At 41.1% G+C, this 14,819-nt stretch overlaps 2 protein-coding genes across 2 annotated transcripts; both read left to right on the forward strand.

The window, feature by feature from the left end:
- The first annotated feature begins 51 nt into the window (after nucleotides 1-51).
- On the forward strand, nucleotides 52-7,640 carry LOC139394564 (zinc finger protein 664-like). The gene is made up of 3 exons (XM_071142661.1): nucleotides 52-538; nucleotides 7,013-7,186; nucleotides 7,261-7,640. The coding sequence occupies exons 1-3, from the start codon at nucleotides 130-132 to the stop codon at nucleotides 7,638-7,640; spliced, it is 963 nt and encodes a 320-aa protein (XP_070998762.1). The 5' UTR covers nucleotides 52-129.
- A 1,984-nt stretch (nucleotides 7,641-9,624) lies between these two features.
- Nucleotides 9,625-14,806, forward strand: LOC139394568 (zinc finger protein ZFP2-like). Its single transcript, XM_071142664.1, has 2 exons — nucleotides 9,625-10,021; nucleotides 13,836-14,806. Exons 1-2 carry the CDS (start codon nucleotides 9,625-9,627, stop codon nucleotides 14,804-14,806), a joined length of 1,368 nt encoding a protein of 455 aa, XP_070998765.1.
- Nucleotides 14,807-14,819: the final 13 nt, after the last annotated feature.

The raw sequence follows: 14,819 nt of genomic DNA on the forward strand, positions 1-14,819 counted from the left end.
TGTTTTAAACCCACTTCTGTCGTCTAGTTAGTTATCCGATTTAATTTCATATTTACGATGTTATTGGTCTGCTCATGGCAATTTAGATTGCTGTTCATTCATTAGCCTAGCTAGCTAACATCCACGACCATGAGTTCACTAAGCTACTCTCCTCCTGCTAAAGAAGAGGAGGTCTGCTGGACGGAGAAAGAGGATATGTGGCTGAACGTCGTCGTAAAAGAGGAGAAAGAAGAGGAAGCTGTTACCGTGAAAGAAGAAGAGAAAGACGTTTCAGTGAAAGAAAAGGAAGACGCGTTCAGAGTGAAAGAGGAGGAGGATGTTACAGTAAAAGAAGAGGAGGAAGAGAAAGAGAAGGATGTCGTTTTTGGAGTGAAAGAGGAGGAGGGGGGGATGACTGTCACATCCAGAAAGGCGGAGGAAGAAGATGAGGGAACTGGATATCTGGGCCCTGTTTCCCAAACGCATCTTACGGCATCCAATGGTAACGATGAACTTAGCCATAAAATGGTTTTGGGAAACCGGGCCCTAATTAACACTAGTAAGTACTGTCTTAAATACAGAGGCACAAACTCTGCAGTTGTTGAACTGATGTGTGGCTATAAATGAGTAAATCTACAACTGCCTCATCCATATGTGGACGTTTAAATGATTCAGACCCATTGGCTTTTCCCTCATTATGTTACAGCCTTATTTTAAAACGGTTTAAATATATAGATATATTCCAACATCAATCTACACACAATGACAAAACAAAAACAGATTTTTAGACAGTTTAGCAATTTTGCAAAAAACAATAACAACTAAAATCAGATTTAATAAGTATTCAGACCCTTTCCTCAGTACTTTTATGGCAGCAATTACAGCCTTAAGGCTTCTTGGGTATGACACTACAAGCTTGGCACACTTTGGGGACTGTCTCCCATTGTTCTCTGCATAGAAAAAAGTATTCAGAGTCTTGTCCCAGAGCCACTCCTGCGTTGTCTTGGCTGTGTGCTTAGAGTCTTTGTCTTGTTGGAAGGTGAACCTTCACCCCAGTCTGAGGTTCTGAGCGCTCTGGAGAAGATTTTCATCAAGGATCTCTCTGTACTCTGTACTTGCTCTGTTCATCTTACCCTCAATGCTGACTAGTTCCCTCAAGCCTGACGAGTCCTCCAGTCCCTGCCTCCGTAGGGATGGTGCCAGGTTTCCTCTAGACGTGATGCTTGGCATTCAGGCCAAAGAGTTTAATCTAGGTTTCAACAGATCAGAGAATTTAGTTTCTCATGGTCTGAGAGTCAGGAAACAGGATGCACCTGATCTCAATTTAGGGTCTAAATACTTATGTAAATAAGGTATTCATGTTTTTTTATTTTAATAAATGTGCAAAAAAAAGTTTTTCATGTTATCATTAGAGTGTATTGTGTGTAGATTAATGAGGAAAACATTTTATTTAATCGATTTTAGAATAAGGATGTAACGTAGCAAAATGTGGAAAAAGTGGGTCTGAATACTTTCCAAATGCACTGTATATATTTATAGAAACAATGTGAACCAACACTGTATTTGTAAATTATTTATGTATAGCCATTGATTCTTCAAGAACATAACACATGCCTTATGAGCTTAGTTCAACTGTTGTACCCCATCAGAACCCCAAATAAACTTGTTTTACTCCAATGTTTAGAAACAATGTAAACCAACACTGTTTCGCCTCAACATGGTTAAAACTATAATGTTGATATCATGGATGGTCAGTCCTTGCATCCATCGGTCTGTCTATGAATTTGAGAGTAGTTACATTTCTCCAGCCCCATCCATCATCTTATTACCAAAACAGTGGTGGAATTACAGCTTTATTATTGTTACAACTGCAGATTGGTTAATTGTGGCTTTTTTTAAAGGGAAAACCTTGGATTTAAACAGCAACAAAATGTCAGCCATGAGACATGGTTTGGTAAACAGCTGAGGGATGGGGGCTGGAGAAATGTACAGTGAGGGAAAAATGCATTTGATCCCCTGCTGATTTAGTACATTTGCCCACTGACAAAGAAATGATCAGACTATAATTTTAATGGTAGGTTTATTTGAACAGTGAGAGACAGAATAACAACAAAAAAATCCAGAAAAACACATGTCAAAAATGTTATAAATTGATTTTAATGAGGGAAATAAGTATTTGACTCCCTCACAATCAGAAAGATTTCTGGCTCCCAGGTGTCTTTTATACAGGTAACGAGCTGAGATTAGGAGCACACACTTAAAGGGAGTGCTCCTAATCTCAGTTTGTTACCTGTATAAAAGACACCTGTCCACAGAAGCAATCAATCAATCAGATTCCAAACTCTCCACCATGGCCAAAACCAAAGAGCTCTCCAAGGATATCAGGGACAAGATTGTGGACCTACACAAGGCTGGAATGGGCTACAAGACCATCGCTAAGCAGCTTGGTGAGAAGGTGAGAACAGTTGGTGCGATTATTCGCAAATGGAAGAAACACAAAATAACTGTCAATCTCCCTCGGCCTGGGGCTCCATGCAAGATCTCACCTCGTGGAGTTGCAATGATCATGAGAAAGGTGAGGAATCAGCCCAGAACTACACGGGAGGATCTTGTCAATGATCTCAAGGCAGCTGGGACCATAGTCACCAAGAAAACAATTGGTAACACACTGAAATCCTGCAGCGCACGCAAAGGTCCCCCTGCTCAAGAAAGCACATATACATGCCCGTCTGAAGTTTGCCAATGAACATCTGAATGATTCAGAGGACAACTGGGTGAAAGTGTTGTGGTCAGTTGAGACCAAAATGGAGCTCTATGGCATCAACACAACTCGCCGTGTTTGGAGGAGGAGGAATGCTGCCTATGACCCCCAAGAACACCATCCCCACCGTCAAACATGGAGGTGGAAACATTATGCTTTGTGGGTGTTTTCTGCTAAGGGGGCAGGACATCTTCACCGCATCAAAGGGACGATGGACGGGGCCATGTACCGTCAAATCTTGGGTGAGAACCTCCTTCCCTCAGCCAGGGCATTGAAAATGGATCTTGGATGGATATTCCAGCATGACAATGACCCAAAACACACGGCCAAGGCAACAAAGGAGTGGCTCAAGAAGAAGCACATTAAGGTCCTGGAGTGGCCTAGCCAGTCTCCAGACCTTAATCACATAGAAAATCTGTGGAGGGAGCTGAAGGTTTGAGTTGCCAAACGTCAGCCTCGAAACCTTAATGACTTGGAGAAAATCTGCAAAGAGGAGTGGGAACAAATCCCTCCTGAGATGTGTGCAAACCTGGTGGCCAACTACAAGAAATGTCTGACCTCTGTGATTGCCAACAAGGGTTTTGCCACCAAGTACTAAGTCATGTTTTGCAGAGGGGTCAAATACTTATTTCACTCATTAAAATGCAAATAAATTTTTTAAATTTTTTGACATTCGTTTTTTCTGGATATTTTTGTTGTTATTCTGTTTCTCACTGTTCAAATAAACCTACCATTAAAATTATAGACTGATCATTTCTTCGTCAGTGGGCAAACGTACAAAATCAGCAGGGGATCAAATACTTTTTTCCCTCACTGTAACCACTCTCAAATTCATAGAGAAAGCTACTGTAGCAACCTTAACCCAAACCTAGCGACCTCGTTAAGAAGTTCAGACATCTTGCGTAACGGTTTTAAGGTGTTGGCGTGACAACAATACTACTACTACTACTCCAGTAGGAGAGATGACTACTAGTATGAGTTTGTAGTTGCCTTTAACCAAAGCCAGTGTGAAATAGTTACACCTTTAAAGTTCACATGTAATGTTATATATATCTATTTTTTAAATGTATGGCACAAGAGGCCTGTCTGACACACGCCTGTCTCAGAGCTTCTCAAATATATATATTTCACCTCAAACAGGAAGTAAACAAAGTGTGTTTTTACATCCATTGAGAATGACAATAGTTCCTCAATGGAGCAGATTGGAAACATCTTTCCAGCTCTCTCCCTTTGATAACCACTCAGCATGATTTTAACATTTTAATTAATCCTCTGATCCAATGGAAACGTCATAAAATAGCCCTACCATGTCTGACATAAGTCTTTTTTTTTTTTTAAAGCCCTACCTAATTACTAATTATCCCTTGGCCTTCAGCTGTGTCTGTCTGTCCAGAGCTCACTGGGGCAGGAAACTCTGACGGCCCAGAATATTTAATACAATGTTGTGAGTTCACCATCTTCTGGGCCAGACCAAGTTAATCCAATGTTTCCAGTTCCTAGCAGACAGGCCATGTGTAGCCAATGTTTCCAGTTCCTAGCAGACAGGCCATGTGTAGCCAATGTTTCCAGTTCCTAGCAGACAGGCCATGTGTAGCCAATGTTTCCAGTTCCTAGCAGACAGGCCATGTGTAGCCAATGTTTCCAGCTACTAGCAGATAGGCCATGTGTAGCCAATGTTTCCAGCTCCTAGCAGACAGGCCATGTGTAGGCAATGTGATTTATAGGAGATTTATTTTTATCAGGATATTTTCTAACTGCAGTCTGCAATGTTTTTATTTGTTGGCTTTATGTAGGTTATTTTTACATAGTTGGCAATGGCAATAAAAGTTACTTTAAAATTGGTAGAATTTTCATTTAGATATAATATAGATTAACCACAAACAATGATGTTAAGATATAAGGACTAAACTCAGCAAAAAAAGAAACATCCTCTCACTGTCAACTGCGTTTATTTTCAGCAAACTTAACATGTGTAAATATTTGTATGAACATAACAAGATTCAACAACTGATAGATAAACTGAACAAGTTCCACAGACATGTGACTAACAGAAATGCAATAAAGTGTCCCTGAACAAAGGGGGGGTCAAAATCAAAAGTAACAGTCAGTATCTGGTGTGGCCTCCAGCTGCATTAAGTACTGCAGTGCATCTCCTCCTCATGGACTGCACCAGATTTGCCAGTTCTTGCTGTGAGATGTTACCCCACTCTTCCACCAAGGCACCTGCAAGTTCCCTGACATTTCTGTGGGGGAATGGCCCTAGCCCTCACCCTCGATCCAACAGGTTCCAGACGTGCTCAATGGGATTGAGATCCGGGCTCTTCGCTGGCCATGGCAGAACACTAACATTCCTGTCTTGCAGGAATTCACGCACAGTACGAGCAGTATGGCTGGTGGCATTGTCATGCTGGAGGGTCATGTCAGGATGAGCCTGCAGGAAGGGTACCACATGAGGGAGGAGGAAGTCTTCTCTGTAATGCACAGTGTTGATATTGTCTGCAATGACAACAAGCTCAGTCCAATGATGCTGTGACACGCCGCCCCAGACCATGACGGACCCTCCACCTCCAAATCGATCCTGCTCCAGAGTACAGGCCTCGGTGTAACGCCCATTCCTTCGATGATAAACGCAAATCCGACCATCACCCCTGGTGAGACAAAACCGCGACTCGTCAGCGAAGAGCACTTTTTGCCAGTCGTGCCTGGTCCAGCGACGGTGGGTTTCTTCCCATAGGCGACGTTGTTGCCGGTGATGTCTTGTGAGGACCTGCCTTACAACATGCGTACAAGCCCTCAGTCCAGCCTCTCTCAGCCTATTGCGGACAGTCTGAGCACTGATGGAGGGATTGTGCATTCCTGGTGTAACTCGGGCAGTTGTTGTTTCCATCCTGTACCTGTCCCGCGGGTGTGATATTCGGATGTACTGATCCTGTGCAGGTGTTGTCACATGTGGTCTGCCACTGCGAGGACGATCAGCTGTCTGTCCCGTCTCCCTGTAGAGCTGTCTTAGGCGTCTCACAGTACGGACATTGTGATTTATTGCGCTGGCCACATCTGCAGTCCTCATGCCTCCTTGCAGCATGCCTAAGGCACAATCATGCAGATGAGCAGAGACCCTGGGCATCTTTATTTTAGTGTTTTTCAGAGTCAGTAGAATGGCCTCTTTAGTGTCCTAAGTTTTCATAACTGTGACCTTAATTGTCTACCGTCTCTAAGCTGTTAGTGTCTTAACGACCGTTCCACAGGTGCATGTTCATTAATTGTTTACGGTTCATTGGACAAGCATGGGAAACCCTTTACAATGAAGATCCGTGAAGTTATTTGGATTTTTATCTTTAAATAATCTTTAAAAACAAATTATCTTTGAAAGACAAAGTCCTGAAAAGGGGACGTTTCTTTTTTTTTCCTGAATTTATTATAAATGTTGGTTAACAATGTAATTAGAGCAGTCTGATATACCACGGCTGTCAGCCAATCAGCATTCGGGGCTCGAACCACCCAGTTTATAATGTAAATTAACCACAGAGAATGATGTTGTATCTCAATATTTGTTAGCTTGAATGCTAATGCTCCTTGACAGACGGGTAGCAAAACTAACCAAAGAGCATTTTACTGGTGTTTTTAAGTATAAAGCAGTTGAATTGCGATGATGACACAAACAATTATATTAACCAGGACTTTCAAACGAACCGTACAATTATAATCCAAAAGTAGTGTGAAAGGCAATCATAAGCAACCTGTAAATGGAGGCTATTTTTGCTGTCAGTCTATGAGAACTCCCCTGAGTTTTCCCCCACGGTGGTGAATTAGTGAATAGACACAGAGCTTAATGTGAGTTTCCTTCAGTAGCATCCTGATCTGTGATGATAATGTGTGGTAATATTCAAAATACATTATGAAAAACTAAAATCTTCATTCACCATTTTTGCTCCAGGCAGATATACTACATCCATACCTAGTCGTTTCCTCATTAGCAGATATACTACATCCATAACTAGTGGTTTCCTCATTACCAGATATGCTACATCCATAACTAGTGGTTTCCTCATTAGCAGGGAGGAGTTTCTGCAACCAAATTGTGTGTGCATCGGCCCTCGTGGCGAAATTTTAGCGAACACAGAATGGGGCCTATATTGGTGATCAAAGTCGTCTGGCACACTGCTTAGGATTTCAGCAACTTTAAAAACGTATTTCTAGCCTACAATCATCCACTTTACTACTAAGGTGAAGAAAAAAATATTCTGTCTGACTTTGTTTTTGTTGTTCACACAGGAGAGAGACATGACGATCGTGGATCCTCTGGGGAGCCTCAACAACATCATGAAGCTGAAGAGGCAGAGGAGGGTTTTTCCGCATCAGAACATCTCAAGAAACAGAAGCGGAAACGCACAGGGAAGAAACCTCACCGCTGCTCTGACTGTGGGAAGAGATTCACCTCTTCAGCAGACCTCAGAGAATCCATACAGGAGAGAAACCTTATAGCTGTGATCAATGTGGGAAGAGATTTACTGACCTAAGCAGCCTGAAAAGACACCAGAGAATTCACACTGGAGAGAAACCTTATAGCTGCACTGACTGTGGGAAGAGTTTTAATGTTCCAAGCAGCCTGAAAACGCACCAAAGAATTCACACGGGAGAGAAACCTTATAGCTGTGATCAATGTGGGAAGAGCTTTGTTTCATCTAGCCAGCTGACTGTACACCAGAGAACACACACAGGAGAGAAATGTTATAGCTGTGATCAATGTGGGAAGAGTTTTGTTTCATCTAGCCAGCTGACTGCACACCAGAGAACACACACAGGAGAGAAATCGTATAGCTGTGATCAATGTGGGAAGAGATACTCTGGTAAAAGATCTCTGATTAGACATCAGAAAATACATGAAGGAGTTGTTCCATGATATCAATAAAATGTCACAATGTAGAACCCTAAACGTTTGCCCCCTGATCTATTGATTTCATCATGATGTGGATATTAGCCTCATCAGGTGAAAAGTCCAGGTTCTGAAATGAAAGAGTACTATTTATGTGATTAACAAAAAGTGTTGCGTTACACTTATCTCGTAGGTGATCCACTTGAATCAAAATGCAACTCTTCAAAATGTAGCTAGCTGTTTACCACAAGTTGTCCTCTAACCAGTGATGTACACATTAAACCCAGATTCCATGTGGTTTTAGAGCTGTTCGTTTAATCAGGATGTGCAACCTCATCTCCTCCCTCTCGCGCAATTGATTTCAACGTGATTTCGATATGAGTGATGACAAATAAGTGTTGCATTTCTCTTCGTTCTGGGGACCGCTACATTTAAATGCATCACTCCGAAATGTAGCTGACTGTCTTCTGCAGATTATCTAACCAGTGAGATAAAAGATTTTAAAATTCCAAAAGATATCTCCCATTTCCATGTGGTATTTTAGTTGTTAGTTTCAACAGTAGTTTCAACCTTATTTCCCCCCAATATATTTATTGCCAGTTGTCAAAACAGCGTTTTTGGTGCTTATAAGGAGCTCGTTTAAAAAAAAAAAAGATTTGTTTCACACTTTGTTGGTTACTACATTCCATATGCGTTATTTCATAGTTGTGATGTCTTAATTATTATTCTACAATGTAGAAAATAGTTAAAATTAAGAAAAACCCTTGAATGAGTAGTGAGTGTGTCCAACGTTTGACTGGTACTGTATGTCTGAACTATCAAATCAAATGGTATTATGTTTATTTGTCACATGCGCCGAATACAACAGTGAAATGCTTATATTTCGATGCACTCAAAACATTCAGACATTTGTGTTACTGTCGTCAATAAAAAGTCCTCACAAACAGGCATCTTCTCCCTTCGGACAACGACAACACTGACCTGAGTGGGCGGGTGTAGTGTCCAGATGCGCATTTCGAAGCGCTCTGATTGGTTGGGAATTGCAGGGCTATGATGGGTGAAGGATTAGGTAGGCTGAGCAGCCAATCTAACGGGACTGTGAGGGGACGTTAGGGGAAATTGAAGGGACTGTGAGGGGACGTTAGGTAGAGCGGAGAGGAGCAGGATGTACTTTTTACTCACTACCAAATATGGCGATGAGAGGAAGCCCAGTGAAAGGTGAGTGGGAGATGATAAAGTGAAATGCATTTTGTCCAACATTCTGCACATTTTCTCATCGATGAAACGTTTGATCTCAATACAGTTTTCTGTTTCCATAACTAGAATCTGCAACAAACGGAGTGTCCTACGTTTTGCGTTAAAATGGCGTTAAAAGGAGGGCAAGGGCGAATTGAGTTGTTGCACGACCACACTTCACGCAGTGGGAGAAGTTATGAGATGGATTCTGGCCATATGAACTCGGTAGCACAGAGTATATCAATTTGACATTGCAAAATTGTGCATTGTGGGTAGTTTAGAAGATATCCGGAAATAAATGAATAAATATGTAATAACTCAAAAACATAACTTTGTACTTAATAGGTAACCAGATCGTGGCAACAACTAAGTTACTAACTCTTTAACCACACTGTGTTGTTTCATTTGCTTCCTACCCTTCAACTTGTCTGAAATCAAATAGATACATTTTACTCCACTGCGTTACCCACTCCAGTCAGCAGATGGCGGTCTGAGACTTTAAGGTTATGCTGTTGGTGTGACGTATAATGTAGTGGACGGAACGCTTCTTTCAAAAGCAGCAACAGTTGGTCAGACACCTCCGTAGCTTGTTAGACAAAATAGACGAACCAATAAAGCTCTTTAGACGCTTTAGTGTATATTAGCCACTGTGTTTTAAACCCACTTCTGTCGTCTAGTTAGTTATCCGATTTAATGTCATATTTGCGGTGTTGTTATCAGTCAGCTAGCGGGCTGGTTAAGTTAACATTAGCCTAGCTAGCTAACATCTCCGACCATGTGTTCACTAAGCTACTCTCCTCCTGATAAAGAAGAGGATGTCTGCTGGACGGAGAAAGAGGGTCCGGTGAAAGAGGAGGGGGAAGAGGAGGCTGTTACAATACAAAAACAAGTAGAGGGTGAGGTTGTTACCGTTAAAGAAGAGGAAGACTCGTTCAGGGTGAAAGAGGAGGATAATGTTACAGTAAAAGAAGAGGAAGAGAAAGAGGAGGATGCCGTTTTTGATGTGAAAGAGGAGGAGGGAGAGATGACTGTCACACTGAAAAAGGAGGAAGAAGAGGAGGAAACTGGATATCTGGGCCCGGTTTCCCAAACGCATCTTAAGGTGTCCGATGGTTCTAATGATGAAGTTAGCCGTAAAATGGTTTTGAGAAACCGTTCCTCGATTTACACTAGTAAGTACTGTCTTAAAAACAGAGGCACAAACTTTGCAGTTGTTGAACTGATGAGTGGTGTTAAAGGGGAAATATGCAATTGCTACATCCATATTTTCACTTTTAAATTATTGATGTATAGCCAGTGGTCAGTCCTTGCATCCATAGGTTCAAACATCTTGGCATAACAGTTATAAGGCGTTGGCTTGACAGTCGCTGGGCCCAGGTTTGTGTTCAGCTCAGGGCCTCACCCTGAATTCACTACACTATGAATACAAGGACTGGCCATCCATGATGTCATAATGATATTTTAACCAGGTTTCTAGGCTATATAGTATATTCTAGAATTCATCTATGATGTCATAATGATAGTTTAACCAGGTTTCTAGGATATATAGTATAACCCTAGAATTCATCCATGATGTCATAATGAGGCTATACAGTGTTAGTTTACAAACAATGGAGTTATACAAGCTTATGTTTTGGTTTCTGATGGGGGCAATACAGTTGAAACATTTTGAGGCATTTCTAAGTTCTATTCTTCAGTAGTCAATGGCTATTATGATGTCATAATGATATAATGTCTGACCCCATTTAGGCGACTGGTCGATTGTTTGGTCGACAGGCTGTTGGTTGACCAAGATTGTTTTTGTCCCAACAGCATCAAATATGTCCAGTATGTACGTACGGTCACTGTTACGACGCCGTCGATGCACTTATTAATGAAGCCGTTGACTGATGTGGTAAACTCCTAAAGGCCACCGGATGAATCCCTGAACATATTGCATTCTGTGCTAGTGAACCAGTCATGTCGCTTAGCAACCGCTTCATCGGATCGCTTCCTTATTGAACCTGTACTTCCTGTTTCCGTTTTGACTTATAATCAGGAGGATACAGTTATGTTGCTATTTACCAGATGGAGGCTGAGGGAGGGGCTTTGTATGTGTCTCTGTGTGTGGAGTAAAGGTCGATCTAGAGGTTTTTGCCCTCCTCTAGTTGCACAGGCAGAAATAACATGAAATCACCTGAGTGGCCTCTGGATGACTGTTTTCTTGTTTGCTTTTGGCCCTATACAACGCGTTGAGTGTGGTGTTAGTGCCAGCATTAGTTTGTGGCGGTAAATAGACAGCTAAGAAAAATACAGATGTAAACTCTCTTGGTTTATAGTCTGGTCTACACATACAATGAGGTATTCAACTCAGGTGAGCAGAACCTCAAGAGGTTATAATAATAGTAGAGATGGTCCACCATACAAATTAAATTCAGGTGAGCAGAACCTCAAGAGGTTATAATAATAGTAGAGATGGTCCACCATACAAATTAAATTCAGGTGAGCAGAACCTCAAGAGGTTATAATAATAGTGGAGATGGTACACCATACACATACAACTCAGAATAATAAATACACAACACTTAAAAAAAAAAACTTTATTTAACTAGGCAAGATGTTTACCTTGTCAGCTCGGTGATTCGATCTAGCAACCTTTCGGTTACTGGCCCAACGCTCTAACCACTAGGCTACCTGCCGCCCCATCAGATCCTTTGAGTAACTTTGGTTATGATATGAACAAATTCATCTAACCCGAAAGCATATTTTTTCTGCCCTTTGGACCAGGACATTTAATGTCCGTGGTCTCTTCATTTAATGTCCGTGGTCTCTTCATTTAATGTCCATGGGCTCTTCATTTAATGTCCGTGGTCTCTTCATGTAATGTCCGTGGTCTCTTCATTTAATGTCCATGGTCTCTTCATTTAATGTCCGTGGTCTCTTCATTTAATGTCCATGGTCTCTTCATTTAATGTCCGTGGTCTCTTCATGTAATGTCCATGGTCTCTTCATGTAATGTCCATGGTCTCTTCATTTAATGTCTGTGGTCTCTTCATTGCAAAAGTCCTGATCTTAAAAACTGGGGCGGCAGGGTAGCCTAGTGGTTAGAGCGTTGGACTAGTAACCGGAAGGCTGCAAATTCAAATCACCCATCCTGACAAGGTTCAAATCTGTCGTTCTGCCCCTGAACAGGCAGTTAACCCACTGTTCCTAGGCCGTCATTGACAATAAGAATCTGTAACTGACTTGCCAAGTTAAATAAAGGTAAAATAAAGAATATATAAGCCTAGGTCTAGATATTGTTTTGACCTTCTTGTGTTCTAGGTTTTTCCTAATTGTAATATACTTGAAGTTAATAAAGTATTTTATTGTTGACATCTTTGTTTTTTTAGGCCTCACTGCTTCATTCTCATGTTCCAATGTGAACTCTTTGAGAGAAGGGCGGGTCTAAGGCTCTAGAGGGTGTGAAGGATGATAAATGGGCGTGAACAAAGAGCAGCACTGAAGATATACAACAATAGACAATGTAGTAATGATAATGGTTTGCCTAATGGGGGAACCTGGTGAGATAAATACTGTTAATGGTTTGCCTAATGGGGGAACCTGGTGATATAATGTTCAGAGAATCCATTTAGGCAATTTGGTGAAAGTATTCCTTTTCTAAATATATGTTTCTCAATGATTAATGTAGAGCAAGTGTGAAAACCACAGAAACATTTGGAATGCCCTTTTGTCCTGAATGGGATTCTAAGTGTAATTAAAAAAAAAAAAATCTACATTACTTCCTCATGTTTCCTCCAATCACAGTGTATGATACCATGTAGAAGCTCTGAGTCATTACTTCCTCATGTTTTCCTCCAATCACAGTGTTTGATACCATGTAGAAGCTCTGAGTCATTACTTCCTCATGTTTTCCTCCAATCACAGTGTTTGATACCATTTAGAAGCTCTGAGTCATTACTTCCTCATGTTTTCCTCCAATCACAGTGTTTGATACCATGTAGAAGCTCTGAGTCATTACTTCCTCATGTTTTCCTCCAATCACAGTGTTTGATACCATGTAGAAGCTCTGAGTCATTACTTCCTCATGTTTTCCTCCAATCACAGTGTTTGATACCATGTAGAAGCTCTGAGTCATTACTTCCTCATGTTTCCTCCAATCACAGTGTTTGATACCATGTAGAAGCTCTGAGTCATTACTTCCTCATGTTTCCTCCAATCACAGTGTTTGATACGCTATTTAGAAGCTCTGAGTCATTACTTCCTCATGTTTTCCTCCAATCACAGTGTTTGATACCATGTAGAAGCTCTGAGTCATTACTTCCTCATGTTTTCCTCCAATCACAGTGTTTGATACGCTATGTAGAAGCTCTGAGTCATTACTTCCTCATGTTTTCCTCCAATCACAGTGTTTGATACCATGTAGAAGCTCTGAGTCATTACTTCCTCATGTTTTCCTCCAATCACAGTGTTTGATACCATGTAGAAGCTCTGAGTCATTACTTCCTCATGTTTTCCTCCAATCACAGTGTTTGATACCATGTAGAAGCTCAGTCTGTACTTTTATCCAATGTATAAAATAAACACCATTGAAAAGGTTGCTACATAAGACTGAATAGAGACGGCGGGTCACATATTTGGTTGTGAAAGTTGTAAAATACCTATTTTGGATGCAGCAGTTGTTAGCTTGAATGCTAAACGCTCATTGACAGGCTGGTAGCAAAGCTGTTAGCTTGAATGCTAAACGTTAATGTTATGTATAAACGCTCATTGACAGGCTGGTAGCAAAGCTAGCCAATGAGAATTTTACTGGATGAAGTTGAAGTGTTTTTTTAAAAGTATAAAGCAGTTGATTTGCAACAATGACACAAACATTATTATTATATATATATATATATATATTATATATATATATTATATACCTTAACATTACCTTAGCTCAAATAAACAATGGATTTCTGCTGTTGTGGGCCTTTAACCATCTGTCTGATTTTGTTGTTCACACAGGAGAGAGACAGAACTACCGTGGATCCTCTGGGGAGCCCCAACTACATCGTGAAGCTGACGAGGCAGAGAAGAGTCTCTCCACTTCAGAACATCTCAAATTCCAGCAGAGACCCACAGGAATGAAACCTCACCACTGCTCTGTCTGTGGGAAGAGTTACTCAAGATCAGATTCACTAAAAGCACACCAGAGAATTCACACTGGAGAGAAACCTTATAGCTGTTCTCAATGTGGGAAGAGTTTTACTACATCTAGCCGTCTGACTATACACCAGAGAACACACACAGGAGATAAATCTTTCCACTGCTCTGACTGTGGGAAGAGTTACTCAAGATCAGAGTCACTAAACACACACCAGAGAATTCACACTGGAGAGAAACCTTATAGCTGTTATCAATGTGGGAATGGTTTTACTACATCTAGCAAGCTGACTATACACCAGAGAACACACACAGGAGAGAAATCTTTCCACTGCGCAGACTGTGGGAAGTGTTTTCTGATATCAGGACATTTAAAATCACACCAGAGAATACACACAGGAGAGAAGCCTTATAGCTGTGATCAATGTGGGAAGAGTTTTAGTCACTTAAGCAGCCTGATAGTTCACCAGAGAACACACACAGGAGAGAAGCCTTATAGCTGTGATCAATGTGGGAAGAGTTTTACTCAGTCTAGTCAGCTGACTAGGCACCAGAGAACACACACAGGAGAGAAATATTTTAGCTGTGATCAATGTGGGAAGACTTTTACTGAGCCTGGTAACTTGACTAAGCATCAGAGAACACACACAGGAGAGAAACCATATAGCTGTGATCAATGTGGGAAGAGTTTTACTGAGTCTGGTAACTTGACTAAGCACCAGAGAAGACACACAGGAGAGAAGTCACATAGTTGTGATCAATGTGACAAGAGATACTCTGATAATCGATCTCTTATTAAACATCAGAAAATACATGAAGGAGTTGTTTCATGATATCAATGAAATA

The sequence above is a fragment of the Oncorhynchus clarkii genome, unplaced genomic scaffold (genome assembly GCF_045791955.1).
Source record: "Oncorhynchus clarkii lewisi isolate Uvic-CL-2024 unplaced genomic scaffold, UVic_Ocla_1.0 unplaced_contig_110_pilon_pilon, whole genome shotgun sequence".
NCBI lineage: Eukaryota > Metazoa > Chordata > Actinopteri > Salmoniformes > Salmonidae > Oncorhynchus > Oncorhynchus clarkii.

What these genes read in the sequence shown, in the direction of transcription:
- LOC139394564 (XM_071142661.1), top strand. Translation starts at nt 130, where the DNA reads ATGAGTTCACTAAGCTACTCTCCTCCTGCTAAAGAAGAGGAGGTCTGC. An exon ending in CCGGGCCCTAATTAACACTA is followed by an intron (nt 539 to 7,012) that starts GTAAGTACTGTC and finishes TTGTTCACACAG; the next exon opens with GAGAGAGACATGACGATCGT. An exon ending in GAGATTCACCTCTTCAGCAG is followed by an intron (nt 7,187 to 7,260) that starts ACCTCAGAGAAT and finishes CTGACCTAAGCA; the next exon opens with GCCTGAAAAGACACCAGAGA.
- LOC139394568 (XM_071142664.1), top strand. Translation starts at nt 9,625, where the DNA reads ATGTGTTCACTAAGCTACTCTCCTCCTGATAAAGAAGAGGATGTCTGC. An exon ending in CCGTTCCTCGATTTACACTA is followed by an intron (nt 10,022 to 13,835) that starts GTAAGTACTGTC and finishes TTGTTCACACAG; the next exon opens with GAGAGAGACAGAACTACCGT.